Raw genomic sequence first — 26,306 nt, 5'->3', positions numbered from 1 at the left:
GTGGGGGTGCAGGGAGCAGGGAGCTAAGTATAATCGACAGCTACAGGAAACTCTCTGGAGCCTCCTGTTACAGTCTGTTCTCAGTTACCTCTCCTGTGGACACTGGGCAACCAGAGTATGTATGTATTTATCACGTATTACATGCTTTCTACATGTACCAACAGACTACTGGGAACACAAGTGCAGACTTCTGACATCCAGAAGGGCCACTGCTGCATGACGCTCATTTGCTCTGAGCTTTCTTTTCCAATTAGTTAGCAGAGGTTTCCAAGTTTCCTTCCAAACTTCTTCTTCCCTCTCACATAGTGTCTCTCTGAACAGATCATCCAAGCTGCAAGCCAAAAGGCCAATTCTGTGTCATCCTCTAGGCCAGTCCCTGAGTCCCTCCATTCTCATTATTTCTACACGGGTTTACAGCATTCCACTGTGCCACACTGGGAGTGTGAGGTCACAGACAGGATGGTAATGGCAGAATGGGTTGACTGTGTCTCTAAGTTACTTATCATGTGAGCCTTGGCTTACTCATGAGTGACACAGACATACTGCCCTTCTCTTCTCCCCACTAGCACTTCATTCTCCTAACTCCCTTGTCTTCCTTGAAGACTGTTTTACCCATTCTTTCTTCCTATTGGTAAGTCCGTAGTGACTGCCTATCACACCATACTTCCCAGCTTGGTTTATTATTCTCTCTTCTCATACCACTCTAATATTTCCTCCTTCTGGAAAAGAACATGGTTTTGGTTCTGTTTTCTCCTTTGAAGGTGACTGATGCTCCCGATCTTTCCTGTGTCCACACCAGTTTACCTACCCTTTCATCTTACCTCTTCCAAGAAGCTTTTCCATCAACACTGCTAAAAGGGGGTTCTTAACACATTTCTTTTTTTTTTTTTAATAGAGGACCTCTGTATTGATAGAAGATTTTAAAATGTATTTATTATTATATGTAAGTACACAGTAGCTGTCTTCAGACACCCCAGAAGAGAGCATCAGATCTCATTACCGATGGTTGTGAGCCACCATGTGGTTGCTGGGATTTGAACTCAGGATCTTCGGAAGAGCAGTCAGTGCTCTTAACCGCTGAGCCATCTCTCCGGCCCCTTAACACATTTCTTGACAAAAAAAATAAAAATAAATAAACTGCCTGTCTCTTTTAGCAAATTTTATACTTTCCTCTCTTTGTTTTCTTCCTTCCTGTTTTCTGATTGCTTACACTGGCCTCATTGGTAGAAGGGCTGATCTCTCTATATAAGAAGTGAACACAGGCCAACAGAGGGAAGGAACGAGTTGTTTGTAATGCTAACTGTATGGCTCCATATGCCTACAGTCCAGCCTGTAAGAGGTAAACCAGCATTGGTGTTAAAATCTCAGTAAAGACACCAGAGTAAAAGGTAACGCCTAGCCTCTAGAGACAGCTATATGCAACGTGATCTGTGATCCTCCAGACCTTGTGAAGTCACAGCCTCGGGGCAGCCACCTGAAAACCTGTAAGTTCAAATCCAAACTCAACCGGAAGTAAACTGTCCTGATTGAGAAGATCCTCATCAGATGGCACGCTCTGGAGCAGAGAGACCCTGTCTGCTTCCAACAGTGGCCCAGCGCTTTCCAAGGGGCTGATGGCTGGGAAGCTCAAGCTCAGCAAGGCTTTCTCAGACGAATAAGTGAAAGGGGAGTAACGGCCCTGAAAGATCTATGAACTCTTTGATATTTAAAAATAGACAGCTTCTTGTCTTGTAACATTTCTAGCTGGAGGAAACGGGGTTATTTTCAAGCAAATATTCTGCTTCCTGTGATAGGATAAAGTACTGAAAAAGGGCAGCTCTCTGTAGCAGTATTCTCCATATCGTTTGTATTTCTCCATGGTTTTGGGTGCTGCCATACACTCCACAAGCCTGACACAGGACCCAAGTAAACATCCAGGTATTATGGCATTTGGATGCACCTTGCTTGCCTTATTCTTCTATCTTGTAGACAACATAACATCATAGCTTGTTTTGTTGTTTGTCTTGAATCTGGTTCTAAGTGAAGTTGGCTGACTTTTGTCCAGTCTAAACAAAACAAAAGTAATGGCGACAGGAGGTGGCCATGGTTAAGCACCAAGAATGCAGTCTGAGAACGCTGATCCCCAGGCTTCTCCAGTTCACAGATCTAAGACTCTAGATCACTATATCCAAGCCCATCATACAGCAGAATGAGGGAGTGGGTGGCACTCTGATGCAGACCACACCAAACGTCTAGTAGCCATAGTCTTCTGCTTATTTTGTTGTCCCAACCATATGGCTGGAGGAAGGAGCCATATAAGGCACTACTGGGGAACTGGGCAAACCTTTAGAGGTGTGGTCTGCTGGGAAGTCTCTAGGACAGAGGAATGTCCCTTTAGAGGACTGTGGGACCCTAGAAAGGAACTGTTTTGTTTCCTGGCCATGAAGTAAGTACTCTGCTTTCCCACATACTTGTCCCATGATGTGCTCATGTGCTACCTCACTCCCAGGCCTAAACAACAGGACCAACAGATCATAGACCACAACCTCCAATATCACAAGTCATCTCTTTAAAGGTTAATTATCACGTGGATTTTACCACAGTAGCAAGAACTTTCTAACGATCCACCCTGTCACTGAACCCAATACTGTGCATATAAAAGTTAATCATTAGCCATCTACATGGGGAAGAAATGAAGTTGCACTGACCTCACTTCAGACACGAAAGCCAACTCGAAATGAACCAGAGATCTAAGTGAGGAGCAAAAACTACTAAAGATACAACTGTATCTTCATGCCTGGAGTAGGCAACAGTTGGTGTCAATGGTCATGGAATTAGAAGTATACAGAAGAAAATACCTGATAAATTAAGCTATACAAAAGTTTATACACGTTACTAACCTATATATTTTACAAGGAAGAGTATTAAGGTATCTGAGTTATTATTTCAATAGGAATGTTATAATTACAACCATAGAAAACATGAACAAGGAACTGTAAGATCATGACTCCCCCTCTGGGTCACCATGTTCCAGATATCCTCTGGGCAATTACACAGCATAAAAGTACAGAGTAAAAGACATTTCTAGCACCTGGGGGAATGTCACAGTGCCTCCTTACTGGCAGCCATGATTTTGTTGTTACTGGAGTACAGTGCCATGACTGCTCGTGGGCCTAACCTGCTGCAAAAGCTTACCACTGGTCAGGGCTTGAAGCAATGGTCCTCCTGTCTGCTAGGTGGGCAGGAAAAAACGAAAAGTGGAAAGCATAGCTGGAGAACTCGCTGTAGTTCAATATACACCGAGTATTCCGTACTCAAAGCTCCCCTCACTCCTCAACTCCTCCCTGGCTCCTCCTTCCAAATAGACCTGTATTCTAGGTCAAACATGCTTCAAATATAGGTACACTATGAATCAGCTAGCATTATATAATGATCAAGCAGGAGGGACCTTTGACAGTGTTACGTAATGGAACAATGACTCTGGAGACACCTATTAGTTGTGTGACCTTAAGCCCAGTCCAATGCTGTGGTTCACTGTCTTCATCTCAAAAGTGGAGATGATAAAGGCTTCTCAACGTTACTATTAGGTCCAAATGCAAACTGTTTACAATAGCGGGCATCACACCATAAAGTGATGGTGTGTTTTTAAGTAGATGTCTTAGAATTAAACTGGTAAATCCCATTCTTTTGATTGGGGGGATGACACTAAATTTTTAAAATATAGCCAAATGACTGGCACTGGCAGTGATAAGAGCGCTGTCCAGGTCCAGCTCCCGCCGACCCTATCCAACGACCCTGCACAGATGACACTGACCACATTTTAGGTTTGGAAAAACATGAATAACAGAGAACAGTGCCTACACCTGTTCACTGTGTATGTCACAATGCAAATTGTTTGAGTCCTTTTAAATATCCCGAATTTACTTAACATCTGAAAAGAAATTTCAACAACAAATCACTGAGTGGTCACTATTCTGTACTTCCAAGAGCAAGATGGCCCCAAAGCTTTTCATTTCTCTTTCACTGAAGAAGCCTGGTAACTGAGCGAAAGGGGCCTTTCCTCTCTTCTGTTCCTGCCTTCTTGAATCATATTCAGGGTATAAATTTAGATGCTCTTCTCAGGATCTGAGAAAAGTAATAGATACCCATAAAATAACCACAGTGTTTGTTAAAATACAGTAAGTGCAGGAGACGTATAGAGAGAGAAGGTCTCACTGCGCAGTCCAGGCCGGCCTACAATGTCTCAGCAACCTCAGTGCTAGGATTGCAGGCACCTGGCTCTTACAAAACACCTGGATCTGCTTTGCACGGTAGGCAAGCTCTTCCACTAAGCAATGATCCCAGACCTGTAACTAGGAAATGCTTTATTGTGAAAGCAGAGTAGCTCATTTAAACTACACACACACCACCACCACCACCACCACCACTCCGCACCACTCCGCACCACTTACACAGGCCCTGGTAAGGTTCCCAAACACCCTGACATATCTGTTGCCTCTAGTCAGATGGTTCCTCCTCTTTAAGAACTCCAGGTCCTTATCCTGGTCAAGGCCCTCAAGCACACTGTGTCACTAATTCTTCCACACTGCCTCCTACTGTGCCTCTGCCTTGGCCCACATGACTCCACCTGCTGGCTCTACTTACTAAAGTAGCTTTCCCCAACAACCCAGGCTAACCTCCTGGGTCTCCAAGCTGTCTCCAAGCCTACTACACACATTTGGAACCTGCTTCTAACTACTTGTCCAGTCTTTCTTACTGGCTAGACCACAGGCACGCTGGACAGGAGAGCTGTCTGCCTGTACAACACTATTTGCCCTGTTCCTAGCATAGTGCCTAGGAACAAGCAGTTGGCAAATTAAAATATCATCATGGTTTGCAGGTGGCAAGAGCATGTGCCCAGCCACACTATGCCTGGGTTGTACCACAAAAGATAGTACCATAAAAGATAAATTAATACATTCACCCAAGATTCAAAGGGTGAACGAATATACTAAAGTTTTCCACTCAATTTTGACACCGACTTGTTGTTTGCTTGTTTGTGATAGGGTTTCACTATGTAGTTCTGGGTGTCCTAGAACTCATTAAGGAGACTGGGCTTGGCTTCAGAACTCTAAAAGATTCACCTGCTTCTGTCTCCTGAGTGCTAGGATTAAAGGTGTGCAACACCACACTATGTGCAAGACACCTAGAATGTCTTATTAAGCTTTTCATCAGCATAAATACACAAGCCACATAAAAGGAGTCGTTTATGAGCTGGTTTTGGAGAAAAATTCAGAAGGAAAGAAATCCTGGACAGGGATTTGTATTTTAAAGTAACTACGTAAACTATAAGCAAAAACCAAGTTTTTAAAATAAGCGTCAGACACCACACATCTGAGCCACAGAACACAGGGTTATCGAACTGGTGCTCACCTCAGCCCCACTGGCTAGCTTTCCTAGCACTGGAAGCTACCGAGCACACCAGCAGAGAAAAAGCAATCATCAGTATCACTCAGTGTGACTTCTACAAGCTACAATAACTGGCTTGGTAATATGCCCTCACTGGTACAACAGTGGCATGAATGTTCCGGGCATAACTAACTATTCCTGACTGGATCTAAAGCCTGCTCAATGAAATGGAACCCATTCCTGGTACTGTTAGCAGGGCCAAGAGTCCAAAAGGAGAACCTAATACTATTACCTAATACTGCTATTCAGCTAAACCAAACGCTATAGCACTAAATCAGCTTCTAATGAATTATCTCCATACTTACACATCAGTGCATTGCTTAATACTTAATACTTCTCATCACTATAGATGTCAATTAACCCAGAGACCCTCAACTAGTGAAGGTGTGGGAAGTAAGAGATCACAGAGTGCTCAGTCCAAAATGGAATAAACATATCACCCCCTATTCCTAAGGCCCTGGGATCTTAGTGGAAGGGTAAGCGAAAAGACTGTAAGATCCAGAGATGCTAGAAAACATCAAGGAAACAAGTGTTTTCTGGACATAACAACACAGTTGCAAATATGCACTCAGTGTTTGTGACAACCTGCAGAGGACTTGTGCAAGCTCAAGCCAGACACAATCCCAGCATCGGGGAGGGAGGGAGGGAGGTATGAAATCCCAGCACTGGCTGAGGAACTCCTGGCAGCTGATAGTTGCTGGGAGAGCAAGTGCCAGTTTTCTTTAATGGTATGATCCTTAGCGGGCCCCACTCCCAAGAGTCTCTGAGCATCATTAGCTGCAGGAGATGGAGGAGAAAGAGGAGGAGCAGGAGGACGACTTCAAGGTGAGTAGGGAGTGAGGGTGGAAAGGGTGGCTATGGGAAGAGGGATGAACATGAGCAAAAGGAGCTGTGCGACATTCTCAGAGAACTCGGAAAATATTATTCTAAAGGCAAAGGCTTTCCATCTAAGTTCATCATTCACTCTCCGACAGCAAAGGAGAGCAGAGGGAACCCATGTGATCTTCCTAAGCTAGTGCCATTCTCTTCCAAAGTAAGGCCGTGTTGAATGAAAGCCAATGTGCCAACCGACCCTCAATTTTAAGCAGAGTAGTCTATCCAGAAAAGTAGTCAGCGGTGTGACAGCCTTCAGCCTTCATGGAACAGTGAGTGACACACAAGCCAAAGGAAAAGCAGCGAAGGCTCCAATGCCTTTAGGGCTTTGCCCAGAAGCCACTCAACAGTACTGTCCGTTCTTACTTAGGGAAGAAAAGAGTTGACTCTTACCATCAAACAGATGGCAGGGGCATCACAGAAGATAGATCCACAGAGACAGCTAGAAAAATGTTGGTGCAATGAAGGATACAGAAGACTGTGGGGAGAGGGCATTTTACTACCAAAAGTTTCCACACAGAAAGGGGAGGGAAAGGAAGACGGAAATGATTAAGGTGGGGCAGGAGAAGAAAGTGATTTGTGTGTGTCCGGGCTAGGGTTCAGAGGAGGACAGTAAAGGGTGAAGTTGACTCAAGGGTTTACAATTAAGATACACACCTACTTCTCAGCATTTAGGACAGCATTGGGAGAATGGCACCGTCAAGCCTTCTCTTAAACAACATGCTAATCGGCTTCCAGTATTCAAGGACCTGCAGGCCAGCTTTGAGTTCTTCCTGTATAACCTAATCTCTCTGCTGACATCAGTGGAGATCCTTGAAGTGAAGGCCAGGTCTTAAGGAAAACCTTCTCATCAGACCCTCGGGTAGAGATTTTAAAAAAAATGAATTAACTGTGCTAACTACTATACTACTTGGAGATTCCAGGTACATGCTGACAGGTGTACTTCTGCCTGTACTGGGCTGTGACTTCCTCAAAGTTACTCTGCCAGATCTTCACAAGCCATACACACCTGTCCTTACTACAGAACTGCCCCACCAAAGGATGGGGAAACCCTAGCTCTAGTTGGTAAGATTTCTAGTTTCTGCATCCCCACTGACACGTTAAATGTTAACCCATTTTCCCTAACAAAAAAGTTTAACTTTAAAACGCACCCAGCACTGTTCATATAGCATAGTACTTATAAAATACTGGCTGCTTGGATGAAAATAATGTTCGTTGAGAATCATCTTCAAAGCTGAGGAATAGTTCTAACTTCTGGATAGTTGGAAAGTGCTTCCAAGAGCTAGAAAGGGGGCAGGGTGCTATTTTAAGCCATTGTGCTGGGCAAGACAAGGACACCGTTGTTAATATCTGCATTCATTTTTATGACAGAGTTCTGAAACAAAAGAAATGTTCGGAGAGAAAAGGCCGATCGCCAGCGTACACTTCAGGGCTTAGGGCTGCGGTGCTAGAGTTCCACTACCTCGGTCGGCAGGGGGATGACCCTGAAGGTGCCTAGGGAGATCGACTGCGTGGAGACTCTGGAATCCAGGGGTTGGTGGCACTCGGCACCCTGCAGCTGGGCTGCGCGGCCCAAGCGAGGCCGCCCCCCACCCAATTCGCGAGATTGAGGTGGACCCCGCAGCGGACCCAGGCTGCCGGCTTCACCCGGTACCCAACTCTCCATCCGGGCCGCGAGCCGGCGGAGGGTGCCGCCTGGCGCACCGCACCCACGGAAGCCGGCACTCACCGCTCAGGTAGTTGGTCCACTTGTACAGCACGCCCTCCATGGCACCCGCGGGCCCCTCGTCGCCCCGGCCCGCCGCGGGGACGCCGGGCCGGCCTCACATCCTGGGCCCGGGGGCGGGGTCACCGCGACAGCCTGGGAGCACCAGCTCCGGGTCCCGGGGGCTGCGCCTGCGCCTGGCGCAGTCGGTGTGGACGCCGCAGAGCGGCCGCCAGAGAGAGGCGAGGGAGGCGCGGGAGGCGCGGCCCCTGTGGCGGCGGTCGCGGGCGCCTTCCTGCGGCCACTGAGCCCACAGCGCCCGCCCCGGCGCGCTCGCGCATGCTCACTGCGCTGTGCGCACGCTACCAAATCCACGCCAGGGTTTGGCCACTGCGCGGAGGGGCTGACCGGTGGGCGGGGCTCCGATGCGCACGCGGGTGGCAGGTCACCCATGGGGGTCTAGGCTCCAGGGATCCAGCTTTTAATGACAAGTTTGTCAGTGGAGGAGGATGCGGGCTGAGACCCGGAATCCTCGGATGAGGCTAGTCTGTAGTTTCCGGATGCACTTCTGTGTAAGGCGCTGTTCAAACTGCCGGCCTCTTGACTGGAAGCTTGGTCTCTGGACCGCAGACATTGACTTCACCTGGGCTTCTGTTAAAAAAAAAAAAAAAATCTCTCGGGGGTTCCAGACCTTTTGGATTAAAAATCGGCACTTTTACAAGCTCTCCAAGGGGAATTTCTAAGTACATGAAAGTATGAAAATGCACTGTTGTCAGGATTTTTATCCAAGAAAAGTGTCTATCACAGGTTAGATGGAAGGTGAATGTTGAGAAGAAGCACAACACAACCAAATGTTAGTGTTATAGAAATATGCTCTCAAGGGCTAAAGTGCAGGCATTTTTTCCCTTAGTGTAAGGTTGACAGGTTTAATAAATAATATATCACTTAGTTGGTTATTTGCCTGACTGCACACCTCAATGCCCTGTTTTTGTTGTTGTTTTGTTTGTGTTTTGTTGTTGTTTTAATCTCTTTTGGTGATTTCTAGTTTCTTCTCAGATTGCAGCAATGGACTACATCTGAAATGAGGGCAGCCGTTTAGAACTTTAAGCTGTATAATTGTTAAAACAAGTGCTCTCTCTCTCTCTCTCTCTCTCTCTCTCTCTCTCTCCGTCCTTAAGTATTATCTACTCACCACCAAGGTCACATAAGTGACGAATTATTAGCAGTCACTCATTGACAGCGATGTTTGTAGAATGAAATCAAGCCAAGTCTTAAGGTGGAGTGCCAATTCTTTTCGGCCAAGTGAACTTAAGCAGGGCACTAACTTCTAACCTAATTTTTTTTTTAAACTAGCTTCTCTCCGGGCTAGTTTTTTGCAACTTGATGCAGGCTAGAGTAATTTGGAACGAGGATCTCCGAACCATAAGATTTACCTGTAGGCAAGTCTCTACTGCTTTTTCTTAAATACTGATTGATGTGGAAGGGTCCAGTTCACTGAGAGTGGTGCCACCCTTGGTCAGGTGATCCTAGGTGCTATTAAAAAAAAAAAAAAAAAGCAGGCTGAGCAAGCCAGTAAGCAGCACTCCTCTATGGCCTCTCTACATCAGCTCTTGCTTCCTGATTACTGTTTTGAGTTCCTACCCTGCCTTCCCTGGATAATGGACTATGATATAGAAGTGTAATAGGTAAAAATCCTTTCCTCCCCAACTTGCTATTAGTCATGATGCTTTAACCCAAGAATGGAAACCCTAAGACACTGTCTAAATGGGGGGGGGGGGGGGAGTGGGTGGGTGGGAATAGCCACGTTAAGTTAGTGAGGATCTTGCACCAGAGTGTGCTTTGCGAACCTTAAAGCATCCTAGTAGGTCCTTAGAGTTTCTGTTCTAAATTAGTAACCATAGTTCTGAGCCTTTATTTGTGGCATCTTGAAGAAGGCTGCTTCTCAGTGTCTGGTCTTTCCAAAAACCCGAGTGTCACCTGGCTCCAGACTCCGCAGCTGGAATACTTCACTGAAACAACCCTTCCCCCATCTCCCACCCCCGAGGATGTTAGCCTGGATCCAGCTGCCTTCCCGAGGTGGGAGAATTTCCTAATCAGCGGGCTCTAGGACTGTTCCGAAGGGGCACATCCGAGCCCAGGGCCCAACAGCACACAGAACCACTACATTTTTTTCGGCGCCATTGGCTGGGAGGCGCCTGAGGGACAGCAGCGCCAGCCAGTGGAAGGACGCCTTTCCCTAGAAGCTGCCTTATTAGAACCAATCATGTTTGGATGGGGCTTTAACTCTTTATTGTGAGTTCGCTGTCTGTGTGAAAATTGTTAGAAAAAGTGCCACGTCTTCCTGGGAGTGTGTCTGTTGGGGGAGTCCTGAACTTGCTTGGCCTAAGCTGTCTCCGCTTTTGGCACATTTTTAACTCTATGAAGTCGGGGGCCTTTCCTCTGCTTTGGTAACATGAGGTTTTTCTTGTGGAACGCTATCTTGGCACTGTGGGTCACGGTTCTGAGCGGAGCTCTGATTCCTGAGCCAGAAGTGAAAATCGAAGTTCTCCAGAAGCCATTCATCTGCCATCGCAAGACCAAGGGAGGGGATCTGATGTTGGTCCACTACGAAGGCTATTTAGAAAAGGACGGCTCCCTGTTTCATTCCACGTAAGTAATTACGCCTTGCAGGCAGAGTGATAAAGGGCCCACCCATTCACACTAGCCTGTGAAGCTAACAGTTCCTTTACCTCTACAAACTGAAACAAAAAACTGAAATACCTGTTTCCCTTTGGAGAAAGAAAATTGTCAAACCCGTTCTATAGGTCAAGACCATGAAAGAAATTCCTGGATACATGGAGTCTTGACAAATTAATTTCATTATCATTTTATTCTATATAAAATTATATCTAGAGTATTTGAGGTTTTACAGAAATACTTAGGTTATAATTAAGCAGCCAATAGAAAAGGCTTAACAGATTTTTCTGTCTTGAACTCCATTCCATAGGTAAAATATCCGATTCCCCTTTTAATTGTGCAAAAAAAAAATGTTAAGATGTGTCATTTTTCTTCAACAGCAAAATGCACAATCATCTATTTGCCTGCTTCTAAAAGATACACAAATAACTGTTTCAAGCGACCTGTTTAACTTCTTGGCAGGTGGCATTTTGGCCAAAGCACAGGATGACAGAAAGTCATTCCTTCTAGAAAGTCAGGCTTCATCCATGGCAAAGGTGTGGTTATAGAAGTAAAAAGTAGAAGGATTTCCAGATGTTTTACACTCGCTTTTCTTTTTTATAAACAAAGATTTGGCAGATAATGTTACCAAGTGTGATGATTTCCATTCAGAAAGTATTTAACCAGCACCTCCTTAGGGCCGGTCAGAAAGTTCACCTTCTAGTCATCTGCATCCATTCATTCATTCAGCCCGGGAAGCCACACCTCTGCCTGGAGATGCAGAGAGGGAAAACACAGGAAAGGGCTCTGTTTATGGAGAGTACAGAATGTCCACTGAGAAGGGATGGCAGCCTGTGGTCCATTGTGCTGATCAGGGAGGATAAAGAAGGAGTTCGGAACACAACAGCCTTGAACGTCAGGGGTGGAAATTATCAAGGCGGAACAGGAAGGGGAGAAGATTTTGCAGATGTGGGAATGGCATGAGCTAAGTCTGAAGCTTCCGCTCAATTGAGATCCTGCCATTTGTTTTAATAAACTGCTGTGAGACATGGTCTCTGTGAGACTTAAGGGTAGTGAATGACAGTCCTCCACACACTGCTCTGGTGAAAGATTTCAAGAAGAGTTTGTCAGAGCTTTGTCCTCGGTGCACAGTGGATAGTAACCAATACTGTGGCATTGCACTTCAGAGTCTCAGTTACATTCTTGCTTTTGGTCTGATCCCTTTCATAGCTAGTCTAAGTTCTTTTCCAGCCAAGGGCCAAAAACCTGTGCAGACACTTTGTAGCAGTTTACTGCTTGTGTTGTGGTACTTGGTGAAGGGACTGTTGTGTGCAGCCTTCCTGTAAAATCTTAGGCATGTCTAATGGAATATAATGAAAATGAAGAGACTTCATTAAAGACGTCTGCAAGGAGTGTTTTGTGTTGCCAGAGTCATCATCTGTGTGATAACTAGTTTAGCTGTAATAAGAAATGCAGCCAAATGTAGTTAGTGGGAATGATTGCTGCTTCTCTGTTCTTTTTGCCTCCTATGAGGGCCTGTGCAGTAAAAGAAGGAGTGACTGGGCAGTGGTGGTGCATGCCTTTAACGCCAGCACTTGGGAGGCAGAGGCAGGTAGATCCCAGAGTTTGAGGCCAGCCTGGTCTTTAAAGTTCTAGGACAGCTAGGACTACACAGAGAAAACCTGCCTGGAAAAACAAAACAAAAATAACATTTACCCAGATTTTGTTAACCATTGTACTCATATACTTAGCCCAAGGATGTTTTCTTCAACCTAAGAATTATCCTGAAATAGGACACTCTCCCATTGAAAGGACTTAACTGCCTGGGCATCCTCAGATCTCCAGTGGTTAAACTATCCCAGTCTCTCAGGATGCCTGGACACCTAGGCCATTCCTTTCCTCTCTGGAACTTGAGGAGCTGCACTCCAGGATTTTCTGAGTGGCCCCATAGTAGATCTTTGGAGAGGGCCTGAGTGTAAGTGGAGATGTAGGATGAAAACAGCCTTTGCGTGCATCAGAACCACCAGTAAACTGTACTTCAAGAAGGCTTGTAGACAGGGAACGAGATAGCCTTGTCTCTATGTCTGGGTGCAAGTGGACCATCAGGCATTAGCAATACTTCTAGCTTTTTATCTTCTTTCTCAAGCTCAAGACATTCCCTGAGTTTTTCCTTGGTCTGTTGCCTTCCTGGGAAAGTATGACTTTATCATTAATAATTTGAACTTAGGGGTTAGGTATATCTGAAGTCAAATACTAGTACACGTCACGTCATTTTCTCGCTACAAGGGCGAATACTGGAATAGTTGACCCCCTGTCTGCAGGTTCTATGTCTCTCGATCCAAAACAACTATAGATCCAGAATATTTGAAAACAATATATAGTTATTGAACACGTGGAGAGTTTGTATTGCCATTAGCCAGTATAACAACTATTCATATGCATTTACATTATAGTCTGTGCAATCTAAAGATGGTATAATGTATACAGTAGGTTATGTGCAACTACTGTGGATTTGCCCTCCTTGTGGTTTGAAGGACAGAGGACCAAATCCTGGGGACAATTTTCCAAGAATACCTATTGTCTTAGTCAGGGTTTCTATTCCTGCACAAACATCATGACCAAGAAGCAAGTTGGGGAGGAAAGGGTTTATTCGACTTACACTTCCATGCTGCTGTTCATCACCAAAGGAAGTCAGGACTGGAACTCAAGCAGGTCAGGAAGCAGGAGCTGATGCAGAGGCCATGGAGGGATGTTCTTTACTGGCTTGCTTCCCCTGGTTTGCTCAGCCTGCTCTCTTATAGAACCCAAGACTGCCGGCCCAGAGATGGTCCCACCCACAAGGGGCCTTTCCCCCTTGATCACTAATTGAGAAAATGCCTTACAGTTGGATCTCATGGAGGTATTTCCTCAACTGAAGCTCCTTTCTCTGTGATAACTCCAGCTGTGTCAAGTTGACACAAAACTAGCCAGTACACCTATCAATGATAGGATTGTCGTTGGCATTAGAGACAAATTTACGATAATACTTACTTTAAAGTATATGTTCAAATTAAGTTTTTTTTTACTATTTTCTCTGCCCTTCTTAAGCTGGCTCAATTTATGAATTTTGCAGCAAGAAAAGTGGGCAGGAAATTGAACTGCTATGAAGACGACTTAGGTGTGTGTGTTTTTAATCCAAGAATTGCTGTTTCCTTTCATTTCTAAGTTCATAAGCTTAACCACTGATGGGTAGAAACACATGAAGCACAGCAAGAATCTTTGCTTTTAAGTCACACACACACACACACACACACACACACACACACATCTCTAATGTATAGAGTGCTTACCTAGCATGCACAGGGCTCTGGCTTCAATTCCTAGTGGTTAAGAACAAAATGAGCTTTTAAAATTCTGCTGTGTTTCCTTTCTGGCAGTCACAAACATAACAATGGTCAGCCTGTCTGGTTCACCCTGGGCATACTGGAGGTTCTCAAAGGCTGGGACCAAGGCTTGAAGGGAATGTGTGTGGGAGAGAAGCGAAAGCTCACCGTTCCTCCTGCCCTGGGCTATGGCAAAGAAGGAAAAGGTAACCCTGTGTGACCCTCCCTGCTGTGTGATCCTCCCTGCTGTGTGACCCTCCCTGCTGTGTGACCCTCACTGCTCTGTGACCCTCCCTGCTGGGTGACCCTCCCTGCTGGGTGACCCTCACTGCTGGGTGACCCTCCCTGCTGGGTGACCCTCCCTGCTGGGTGACCCTCCCTGCTGGGTGACCCTCCCTGCTGGGTGACCCTGCCTGCTGGGTGACCCTGCCTGCTGGGTGACCCTCCCTGCTGGGTGACCCACCCTGCTGTGTGACCCTCACTGCTGTGTGACCCTCCCTGCTGTGTGACCCTCCCTGCTGAGTGACCCTACAAGCTGTGTGACCCTACCAGCTATGTGACCCTCCCTGCTGTGTGACCCTCCCTGCTGTGTGACCCTCCCTGCTGTGTGACCCTCCCTGCTGTGTGACCCTACCTGCTGTGTGACCCTACCTGCTGTGTGACTCTACCAGCTATGTGACCCTACCAGCTGTGTGACCCTCCCTGCTGTGTGACCCTACCTGCTGTGTGACCCTACCTGCTGTGTGACTCTACCAGCTATGTGACCCTACCAGCTGTGTGACCCTCCCTGCTGTGTGACCCTACCTGCTGTGTGACCCTCACTGCTGTGTGACCCTACCTGCTGTGTGACCCTCACTGCTGTGTGACCCTCACTGCTGTGTGACCCTCCCTGCTGTGTGACCCTCCCTGCTGTGTGACCCTCCCTGCTGTGTGACCCTCTCTGCTGTGTGACCCTACCTGATGTGTGACCCTCCCTGCTGTGTGACCCTACCTGCTGTGTGACCCTCACTGCTGTGTGACCCTCACTGCTGTGTTACCCTCCCTGCTGTGCAGCTCACAATGCTTCCCTCTCTAGAGGAAACCTGCCATCTCGCTCTAACAATGCAAGAAAAGTGTCTTGATTTGAACCTTTGGAATAGGTTCATCAGATGTAGTTTGATGGATGGCTGTGTCTAGTTACAGCCAGGAAGTTTTCCACACCACAGCTCTCACTGGGAGAGTTGCATTCTTGCTTTTAAACCTATTTGTAAAGTTCTCAATAGCTTAATTTTATTTTATTTATTTTTGGTTTTTCAAAACAGAGTTTCTCTGTGTAGCCTTGGCTGTCCTGGAATTTGGTCTTTAAACCAGGCTGGCCTTCTAACTCAGAGATGTGCCTGCCTCTGCCTTATGAGTTTTGGGATTAAAGGTGTATACCACCACTGCCTATCTGTGTGGTCCACACAGCTTTTGTGGCAATTTTTTCCAAGGCACTGACACCTGGTATTTTAGCTGAATTCATGCAGCGCTCGGGCTGTCGGATGATGCTTATCAGCTGGCCCCAGAGGTAGTTTCTTCACTGAAATCTGATCTGGGCCAATGGCCATATCTGAAGAGACAGGATTGTGAACTTTTACCACCGTGTTGTTATTAACCAATTGGAACTAACTTGAGTGTGTTATAATTGGGGTTAGCCATATAAGATGTAGCTCACTTATTAAAAGTGCCATTTGCAAAAAATAAAAAATTATACATGAAATATGTTCAATGTAAAAGTAGCAAATAGATTTTGTGTCTGTCTAGCTTTCCCCATGGGAAGTATATGCACATAGAAAGCAGATCACAATGAATAAAATATTAATAGTATACTGTGATTCTGAGAATTACATTCATTTCTGAGTCTATCTTACAAATTCTCTATGAAGAAAATGTAGTACTTATACAGTGAAGAAAATAATTGTAAGAAGTCATCAGAAGCAGGCAGAGAATCAGTCTGATGTGGTGTAATTAGATCTCGTGGCATTTTTCAGCCGAGCATAGCCATTGACAAAGTATGGGTGAAGATTCCTCGCCTGTTTCCTAGGGAGGTTAAGCGCTGTATGTGCCTATGATGTACTCCGAAGCAGGACTGGCTCTCTAAGCTATGTTCCACTGCCATGGCTATTAAACACATTCAGTTCTAATTATATTCTTTGCAGGAGAAATGGAGCATCCTAGAAGAGGTTTCTCTAGTGCCTTTAGATGTAATCTGTCTCTTCCCCGTGCCACTGCTCTTTCAGTACTAACTCTATGTTTGCAACAGTAGTCGTCGTCCGTGACCTAGTTAGCTCAGCTTCACTTCGTAGCATGCAGAGATCTAAGGCTGAGTTGTTTCCTTTGGTGTCATGGAACTAATTCTTCCACTAATTTTGTAGTATTTTAGTACATGCTTGCATGCCTCCTTGGAAAGATACCAGCTTTCCCACCGGTCTATGCATGTCCCTTCCCTGTCTCCATCGGCAACGGTAAGCTTTGGCTCATCCTGTGAGTGTTTTTCTCTTAGAAACTGACTACCCTTTCATAGAACTTTGAGGAAATGGGGACACAGTGAAGTCTTGTCTAACAAGTGTATCTTGACCTCTGTACCCTGACCTTTATATTAAATAGAGAAAGCAAGTTTGAACAACAACAACAAAAAGCCTAAAATTCCAAGAAAGTTTGTTTCTTTGACTCTTAGGGTTTTTTGTTTGTTTGTTTGTATCCCCAGATTTTTAACAAGTTGTTTTTTTTTTAACTTTTAAAGATGTGTTAGTTTCCTTTCAGAAGTTGATTTAGATTTCCCTTTTCTGATTAAATGTCTCAACAAATAAATGCATAAAGTCCTATGTCAGGAGGTATCCGAAGTCGTTGAAAAATTTGAATGTTCCTTTATTATTTTTAAAACCATGAAACATCAATCCCTATTTATCAAGAATAACCCCAAGGGTATTATTTTTTTATGGATATTCCCCCTTTGTCCTCTCCATGATACCTAAGGTAGAAAATTGTCAATCATTTTACAGATAAGGGACAGAAGCGAGAGGTGGCAGATGTGAAGTTGAAGTTCAGTTGCGCTCCATGTTCACAGAGCTCCCACTATTAAATACTGCCTCCCAGTGGTAGACACTGTAGTGACAGCCCTGTGTACTTGAGGGTCAAGATTTTCTGATCTAAATTAACAAATCTTTTATAATGTAATTCAGTCTGAATTACTCAAGTCCTTTAGAAGTCATTCTTGAAGTGTGACATGAAGGGCCTGAATTGTATTTGAAAATTAGTGTCAAGGCCTTTATCATATCCACCTGTGTGTGTTTTTACTGCTACCCAAACGCGTGCTTTTCTTCTGCCAGTTTGGGTTGGTTATTCCTCCCTCTGTTCTACTTTTCTTTCCTGGGTAAAGTATGATCTAGAAATAAGTGATTTCTACTATCTGTGACCATTGTAGAGCACCTCTTCATTGAATGTAGTTAGAATGTCTGCTACTGTAATTGATTTTGTTATGAATACTTTTAGATCTTGTAAATAAAAATTTCCCCACCTCCTCATATCAGGTAAAATCCCTCCAGAGAGCACACTGATATTCAACATTGACCTCCTGGAAATTCGAAATGGCCCAAGGTCCCACGAGTCGTTTCAAGAAATGGACCTCAATGACGACTGGAGACTCTCTAAGCATGAGGTGACTCTACCTTCTGCCTCTCCTCTGTTTTTCTTCTGCTTTTATTTTAAGCTCCCGTTTTTAGAAATACCTGAGCTGCCAGGAGAAGAAAAACAAGTTTTCTTCAAAGGAGTGACAATGGGTATGTCAGCCAGACCCAGGGCAGGGCTCATGCTCAGAAGTAGTGGCCAACATAAATCGGACCCCATGGTTTTTAGTGGGTTTTTCCCTTTTTTTTTTCCCCTTGAGACTGATTTGTATCAACTCCCATGCGGCTCTTCTTTACACCTGATTGTGCCATTTTATTTCCAAATACACACACTGTATTGACAATCTTGTTTCCGCCTTGAATTTTCTACCAGTTTTTGTTGTCTTTTATGAGCCTGTTCCAGTGAGGGGCGAAGAGTTAAATGAGATTGATAGCAATATATTTACCTGGCTAGGCTGTAACTATTTCTTTTTATTACTATTATTTTTAATTAATTATTTTATTTATTTAGATTTCAAATGTTGTCCTCCTTCGAGGTCTCTCCTCCATGAATCCCACCGAACCACCACCACCTTTGCCTCTAAGAGGGTGCTTTTCTGCCCACCCAGCTACCCGCTCCCTCCTCACCCCTCTAGCATGCTCCTTCTCTGGGGCATCAAGTCTCCATGGGGGGGGGGTGGGGGCTCCTTTTTTTTTAAGAGAACATGAAATTGGATGGAGGGAGGGAATCTGGGAGAGTTGCGGGTCGGGAAAGAATATGATTAAAATAAACTATACTATATATAAGTTCTCAAAGAGTAAGTGATAAGGAAATTTTTATTTAGGTAAAATATTATTTACAGCCCTTTTTTGGTAGGAAATCACTGCTTAGGGAAGTGTGTTGGCTGAGGGGCGTGCCCAGTCTCCTGCCGCTTCCCTTCTCTCCTAGGCTTAGAGTTGACTGTGTCAGCCGGGGATCTTGGAAAGCATTTCTTTTTTCCATGACGGTAATGACTGCATGAGACACGCGTGGGTCCTGGGAACTTTCCCCTGTGGACGGTTTCTGCCGAAGATGGCCAACTGGCTGTTGAACGGCTTTCAGAGAACTCTCCAAGGGGCGATTTGCCTGGCCAAGTTTATCCAAGTCAGCCTCCGCGGGAGGGCATTTCTGGATTTTACACAGAGGGGAAATTCTTCCTCGGCCACCTGAAGGCCTGGCTTTTGAGGTGGGAGGAGGAAGAAGGGTTTTTCCGTGTCTCAAGCCCTCCCGGCTGTCATAGCTATTGTGGAGAGAGAGCAGAGGTAGACACACGCCCGTGGTTCTCGCTGCCAGACCCCAGTCAGCCAGGCCCCAGCAGGATGCTTGGTGTTTTGTTTTGTTTTGTTTTGTTTTGTTTTGTTTTGTTTTGTTTTTGTTTCTTCGAGACAGGGTTTCTCTGTGTTGCCCTGGCTCTCCTGGAACTCACTCTGTAGACCAGGCTGGCTTGGAACTCAGAAATCCACCTGCCTCTGCCTCCCAAGTGCTGGGATTAAAGGCATGTGCCACCATGCCTGGCTTTGAGCTTCACTCTAAGAGCCAGGAACTGATGTTGTCTCAAACAAAATTACTGGGGACCAAGGGAACTTGACCAATACTAATGGGTTTGTTTCTTTGTGGTTTTGTTTTGTTGCATGTTGCTTTGACTGAGACAGGATCTCCCTGTGATGTCCAGGCATGCTTTGACTTTGTGACCCTCCTGCCTCAGCTTCTTCTTCTTTTTTTTTTTTTTTAAAGATTTATTTATTCATTATATGTAAGTACACTGTAGCTGTCTTCAGACACTCCAGAAGAGGGAGTCAGATCTCCTTACGGATGGTTGTGAGCCACCGTGTGGTTGCTGGGATTTGAACTCTGGACCTTTGGAAGAGCAGTCGGGTGCTCTTACCCACTGAGCCATCTCACCAGCCCCTGCCTCAGCTTCTTGAGTGTGGGATTTAGGGTCCGAGTCACTGGGTTTCAAACACTGTGGTGTTAACAGTTAACCTTTCCCCTCTGTCCAAGATAAAAGGTAATTCTCTCTCACTAAAAACAAACAAACAAAAAATTATATGACATTCTCATGACTTAAAAAAATCAACTGATTGAAGTTAATAATAATATATATGACGGCGTCTTTAACTGGGCATGGAACTCAGTTGTCTAGCATTTCTTTAGAATGTGCAAGGCTCTGAGATCAATCCTAAGCACGTCATAAACGAGAAGTGTTTCCTGTGCCCATGTCCTCTTCAGCCTTCACTGGGTCCCTTCACCTCATTTATTACTTTCTAATGTATTTTTCCAGTGTTAATACAAATATTATTAGTTCACCTTTTCTGACTCAAAAGGTAGGAAAGACGTACATACTATTTAGTAGCTTCCATCCATCATTCACAGAACTGTGTCTGCATTAATCCAGACAATAACTTTGTTTCCTCCTCCTGGGCCCCTTGCCCTCTCCTGGGTCTCCCTCTCCTTACTTTTGCTCCAACTGCGTTATATCACGTTACCCTAAATAAATAGCACATACTGACAGGTCAGAGTTTGGGGAGAGAGGACTGAGATCACTGGTCCAAACTGGCAGGATGGGGACGGGATGGCAAAGGGTGATACAGGTTGGGTTGCAGTTTCACGAGGAGTTGGAAGCAGCATTTCGGTTATGCGTTTTTATGCATGTGATTTGCATATGTGGTGCAAGTGTGCAGTGTGTACACCCACGAGTGTATGCCCATGAGTGAGAGGCCAGAAGAGCGGGACACCAGGTGTCTTCCCCCACTGCTGTCTGCCTTATTGCCTTGAGATTGTCACTGAATCATTTTGGTTAGTCTGGCCGCCTTAGTTTTGGACCTCTCCTTTTCTTCTCTTTGCAGCTGGAGTTGCAGGCACATGCGCCTTTTGCAGTGCTGGGCGTTTGAAATTGGGTCCTCATGCTTCCGCAGCAAATGGTCACAGCCACTGAGCCATCTCCCCACTCCTCCATTGTATTTTAAAGACAATAGAAAACGGTAACATAGACACTCACAAGACCCTGCTTTGATTTCTAAGTTCACAGGCTCTGCTGGTGTGGCCTCATCACAACCTGTACACAGTTCTTTCTACTCGTAGACTTGGGTTCAAATAAAAAGGAAGACTGGAATCATATTTTAGGAGGGATGTCTAGAATTCTGACTCTTCCAAGAGAAGAAAACCCAATGAAACCAGTGTATCCGAAAGCAGCCATCCTTCAAGTGCGCGGCAGTGTTTGGCTCAGTGCTGCTGAGCCAAGCTGGCCAAGGAACACAGCTACGGGACAGTTGGGGCTAGTGGTCACTCTGTAGGCCCCACTGCCGACGGCACTTTGTTTGCTTATTTGTTTCATCAGAGAAAGCTGATTTGATTCTAGCACATAATTGTTTCAAACCTCTTGATTAGGAAAGCTTAAAGCCAGCCAGGCAGTGGTCGTGCATGCCTTTAATCCCAGCACTTGTGAGGCAGAGGCAGGCATATTTATGAGTTCGAGGCCAGCCTGGTCTACAGAGTGAGTTCCAGGACAGCCAGAGCTACACAGAGAAACCCTGTCTTGAAAAAAACAAACAAACAAACAAACAACACAAAAAAGTGTAAAGCCTTTCTAAAAATGGTTTCTGATATATGATATGTATACTACATATTATATATAATAGATACATATTTAAACCATTAGCTTTTGATTAGTATTATAATTTTTGTTTTTGTTTTTGACCATTGTATTAAGTGCTTAAATTGTTCTTTTTTTCTAGATTTATTTATTTTATTATATGTGAGTACACTGTAGCTGTTTTCAGGCACACCAGAAGAGGGCATCTGCTTTCATTACAGATGGTTGTGAGCCACCATGTGTTTACTGGGATTTGAACTCAGGACCTCTGGAAGGCCAGTCAGTGCTCTTGACCACTGATCCATCTCTTTAGAGCCCTCCTTTTAAAAAATATTTATTTATTTATTTTATATGTTTATAAGTATACTGTTACTATCTCCAGACACTCTAGAAGAGGGCATCAAATCCCATTACAGATGGTTGTGAGCCACCATGTGTTTGCTGGGATTTGAACTCAGGACCTCTGGAAGAGCAGTCAGTGCTCTTAAACATTCAGCCATCTCTCCAGCCCCTGTTGTTGTTTTTTGAGACAGGGCTTTTCTATGAAGCTCTGCCTGACCCAGAGATCCACTTGCTTTTGCTGGTATCAAAGGCATGCACTACCATGCCTGGCAATAGAGGATTTCCTATTACACATTTACTTCTTAGTTTCAGCAAAGTGAGTTATAACATTCAAGTAAGCCAGGAACCACGTAGCATAATTTGTTTAAATTCTTCTTTAATCATTACATATTTAAAAAATACACACACATTAAAAATATACTTCATAAGAATGTTCCTCTTGGGGCTGGAGAGGTGATTCGGTGATTAAGAGCACTGGCTGCTCTTCTAGAGAACCCAGGTTCGATTCCCAGTACCCACATGGCTCACAACTGTCTGTAACTCAAGTTCTAGCTGACCTGATGCCCGGTGACTGTTTTTGAACTCTGTGGGCACCAGGCATGCATATTGTGCACAGACAACCATCAAATCCTCATAAAAATAAAAATGAATCTAAAAAAAGAATTTTCCTCTTCTTTAAGTTAAACTTTAAAATAATATTTAAAAAAATTAAATCTCACAAACTTCTGGAAGATTTTATGATGCTAACAATTTATTTGAAGTACATTTTATTCAAGAGTTATAGTATAATGCTGTGAAAATATTAGCCACAGCTAACAGAAAATGCAATATATATGGCGTATCTAAACATTTAAAAGTTACGTTAATTCTCTCAACACTTTAAAATGCTGCCCAAACAGTTGTTAAATCCTACATTTTAATTTTTAAGTAAATCAGAATAACAAACAATTTGAAAGCCCTATCAAATAAAACACCAAAATAAAGTCAAACTTTCATAACATTTAGTGTCTGTGTCCCCTGCTTTGGGCCCTCCATTATTCCTTGGTGACTGATCAGTACATTTGCTGAAGGCACCCTGCAGCAAGCAGATCTCTCTGGGCTTGCTTGCCACTCTTGATTCTTTTGTGACTGGAAGACTTCACACACATTGTTGTAGCAATAGCTGTGGCTGACTGTACTGTGTGGAGTTAATAAAGAAACCATTTTCACACTTGAAGTGTAGTAATACATATCATTTAGAGTTAGAGAAGATATTGGTGCATAATCCAGGAATTTAAACTGCATTAAGTTGGAGCTGAGATGGTAGCTGTCAGTGAAGTACTTGCCATTCACGCATGATGACCCAAGTTCCAGACCTAGAATCCAAGGTGGGAAAACTGCTGGGTGTGGAAGGGTGTATGTGTAATCTTAGAGCTGGCAAGTGGACACAGGCAGATCCCTAGAGACTGCTAGCCAGTTAAAATGGCCCACTCACCAAGGTACAGGTGAGAGACTATGTCTCAAAAACCAAGACTCCAAAGAACGACATCCGAGGTTGGCTCTGGCCTCCATAAACACAAGTACACGTGCGCATGCGTGGACAACCCCACATGGACAAGCACCCGCATATACTCCTAAGAACACCCGCAAATTTAAATGAGCTGTGAACTACAGATTCTTAAATTAAATGTTGGCTTCTTAATGTGAAATTATAAGGATAAAAGTGAATCTAGCTTAAAACAAGCAAACGGACTGGGCAGATGGCTCTGTGCATTTAGTGCTTACCATGTAAGCTTGGGGACCTGAACTGGGATTCCCTAGTACCTTGCAAAACAAAAGTAGAGGGTGGGAATGCATGCCACAATCCCAGCACTGGCCGCGTGTGCGTGCGAGCTCCCAGGGTCTTACTTGTTGGCCAGCCAGAGTGGCAATCAGTGAGCTACAGGTTCAGAGAGAGAGACAGTATCTCAAAAAACAGGCAAAAAGGCAGGTAATAGGTTTTAATAAAAACCTTGTATTTGGTGCAAAGATATATATATATATAATTTTGATGCATTATATTTGGTGTCTCCAACATAGCCATAAAGCAAAAGTTTGTTTTAATTCCTGTAGGAATGGGTCATGGAGTTATTTTTGTTCTTGCTTTATAGCATAGCAGTGATGCAATGTGGGTTACTAATGAGAGCCAGCTATTAATTACAGCTGTTTTTTTGCAGGTTAAAGTGTATTTACAGAAGGAGTTTGAGAAGCACGGTGCCGTGGTGAATGAAAGCCATCACGATGCTTTGGTGGAAGATATTTTTGATAAAGAAGATGAAGACAAAGATGGATTTATATCTGCCAGAGAATTTACATATGTGCACGACGAACTGTAGGGACGCGCCTGCCATTTTATACACGTTCATTTCTAATGGAAAGGCAGCACCTTTGAACAAAGCTTTTCTCTTTGCCTTTCTTGTTTTTAGTTTTATATTCTTTTTCTATTATTTAAAGAACCTCAGAGACTTTGTAAATATCGTTCGTATCTTTCCAGTGAGTTATTGGGCAGGAACGGTTGTCTTTGAGTAGAGGACTCCCAGGCCGCTTCTAAGCTCACATGGGAGTTGGCTTTGCTTCCTTGCTTCTTTCTAATGGTAACATGGCAACTGGAAACACACCCCAGCATACACACAGGGTGTAGCACAGACCAGGGCCCTGTACTTCTCCCTCCCTCTGTCTTCTCAAAGTCCAGTTACTGGCATATTTGAAAGCTTTTGTGCTAGTTCAAGGCTTGCTATTTTCATGTTATAGTGAAGTGATTTTTTCTTTACCTGCTTTTGAGTCCCTGCTTGCAGGCAGGAGGAATATGGTGGACCTTATTCCTTAAGAGCTCTGGCCTTACTGTGGAGATACACAATGTGGATGAATGAGGGAGGTAGCAACTCATGAATAGGTGGTCAGAGACGTCCTAGTGGCTAATAAACCATTACAATAAGTCAGACAAATAATATATTTGTTTCCTTGTAATCAACACACCAAAATATGGTAGGCATGGCAGAGAGTTGTATTTATAATTAATGTTTACTTTTGGAGCTACCAAGTTAGCCTTCTGGTTCTTAAATAAATAAAGTTTGCAGCTAGTATATTACTTTGCAACAGCATTGAATCCTGGGAGAAATTAGTATGTCAATGAGACTTCCCCATTTCTGATTCATGAAAAATAAGGCTAACCAATAACAGCTACTATTAATACTGGGCACTGACATTTATCATTTTATCTCAAATTGGCTTCCAAAAATGACTACTACTTCTGTTTTTTAGATTGTTTTTAATCAAATTGGCTTTTATCTTAAAACAAACTTCCCAGACCTCCATTTGTTATGCTCCTCATAGTTTACACGTGCACAATTGCCTGACTGGGGGTGTCTGACACCCCTGGGAAGCTGCTGGGTCTTGGGGTACTTCTTTATAGGTGAGAAGCTCTGTTCAGAGATTGGCTGGTGAGCCCAGCCTTGGTGCCTAAGCTGTAGATGCACCTTCAGTCCCTGAGTTCAGTCTTCCACTTCTCTGCTAATGAAGATGCAGCAAGTTTGCGTCTCTCTCTCTTGGTCCTTATTTCCCTTAGCATCTTCACCTCTGGGGATAATTCCTGCCAGTTCCTAGCTGATCACAGCTTTCCTTAGGATCCAGGAAGGTCTGTGTTTTCTGAGAATAGTCTTGCTTTGTGTGTCTCTCTCCCAGTAACCCCCTGAGAGGGGTTAGGTGTATGTCTTATGGCATCTAAGTTCACCTGTTCCTGTCACTTCCTGTTGTTTGTAGACATTGTATTGCAACACGAATTCTGCATTGACATTGTTACTGGCGAGAATTACTCAAGGGCTTGTTCTTGAAGATGTCAGGGGTAACTGTAACTGTTGCCACCTGCATTTTTCTGGGGAGGTTGTGAGAAAGCCAGTGAGTGTCGTAGACCAGTGGTGTGTCTTGAAGGCTGCTTTGCTCCAAGCTGCCACCACCATCTGCGCTGGAGCAGTGAAGAAGAAAGAATCTTGACCACTCAATTACATGGATTTTTATCAGATCTCAGCTAAACTTTCAAACAGAAGTATGAAAGAAAGACATACCTGGAGAAAATGGTTGTTAAAGCCATCTGCCATTGTGTATAGCAATGCCTTTGCACCCTCCCATTAGTGGGAATAGTCAAACACCAAATGTGACTTCACATGTATATACTTTGACTCCTAGCTGCTCTCTGTGTAATATTTAAATTTCTATGTCTATTGTGACACTCTTTTTGAAAATAAAGTTTATTTGGGAAATAACTAGTTTTGTACATGTGCATACATGTGTGTGGTGTTTGTGTATATATATTCACATATGTGGGGGCCCAGAGTGTGTGCAGGTACATGTGCCTTCCTAGGTTTTCTCACCTCATGCATGGAGGTGGGGCCTCTCGGAACCTCCTGCTCTTCTCTTTGGTCTTCGCTCTTCGTTTTGGCTAGCCTGCTTGCTACAGAGGTTCCATCTCTGCCTCCCATGTAGTGGGGTTATAGGTAAACCACTTTGCACAGTGGCTTTTTTTGTTTTTAATGTGGGTTCTGGGGAGCTGAACTTTAGTCCCCAGATGTTCAAGGCAGGTGTTTTACCCTCACTCATCCCCTCTACCCTGATTTTTTGAAAAAGGAACACTATTAAAGCAGCTTTGCCCCTCCTCCCTCCCTTTTTGTCCCCG

General features: G+C 44.4%; 2 protein-coding genes across 7 annotated transcripts in view; one reads left to right on the top strand and one right to left on the bottom strand.

Annotated features, from left to right (window-relative positions):
- Plekha8 (pleckstrin homology domain containing, family A (phosphoinositide binding specific) member 8) overlaps positions 1-8,390 on the bottom strand; it is a 50,713-nt gene extending 42,323 nt beyond the window's left edge. The window contains exon 1 of one of the 2 annotated variants that reach the window (NM_001164361.1): positions 8,030-8,390. In NM_001164361.1, coding sequence (NP_001157833.1) covers positions 8,030-8,069 — 40 coding nt within the window. In that variant the 5' untranslated portion in view covers positions 8,070-8,390. Of the gene's footprint in view, positions 1-88; positions 355-8,029 lie in introns of those variants that run through there. The other variant, NM_001001335.2, reaches the window with a different exon arrangement.
- Positions 6,157-25,899, top strand: Fkbp14 (FK506 binding protein 14). 5 transcript variants are annotated; one of them, NM_001363792.1, is made up of 5 exons: positions 6,157-6,252; positions 7,672-8,036; positions 14,077-14,228; positions 17,571-17,698; positions 23,815-25,896. In NM_001363792.1, exons 3-5 carry the CDS (start codon positions 14,162-14,164, stop codon positions 23,971-23,973), a joined length of 354 nt encoding a protein of 117 aa, NP_001350721.1. In that variant the 5' UTR covers positions 6,157-6,252; positions 7,672-8,036; positions 14,077-14,161; the 3' UTR covers positions 23,974-25,896. The 5 variants fall into 5 exon arrangements, 4 of the variants coding, with proteins under 4 accessions (NP_001350721.1, XP_030111191.1, NP_001350722.1 ...); XR_377439.3 differs by lacking the exons at positions 6,157-6,252; positions 7,672-8,036 and adding exons at positions 9,803-10,654; positions 20,532-20,666 and having other exon boundaries at positions 23,815-23,903; NM_001363793.1 differs by lacking the exons at positions 6,157-6,252; positions 7,672-8,036 and adding exons at positions 10,327-10,654; positions 16,416-16,505.
- The last annotated feature ends 407 nt before the right edge of the window (positions 25,900-26,306 follow it).

Source organism: Mus musculus, chromosome 6 (assembly GCF_000001635.26).
Source record: "Mus musculus strain C57BL/6J chromosome 6, GRCm38.p6 C57BL/6J".
In the NCBI taxonomy this organism is placed as follows: domain Eukaryota; kingdom Metazoa; phylum Chordata; class Mammalia; order Rodentia; family Muridae; genus Mus; species Mus musculus.
The sequence above is the reverse complement of the archived record's forward strand: the minus strand, read 5'-3'. Positions and strand labels throughout refer to the sequence as shown.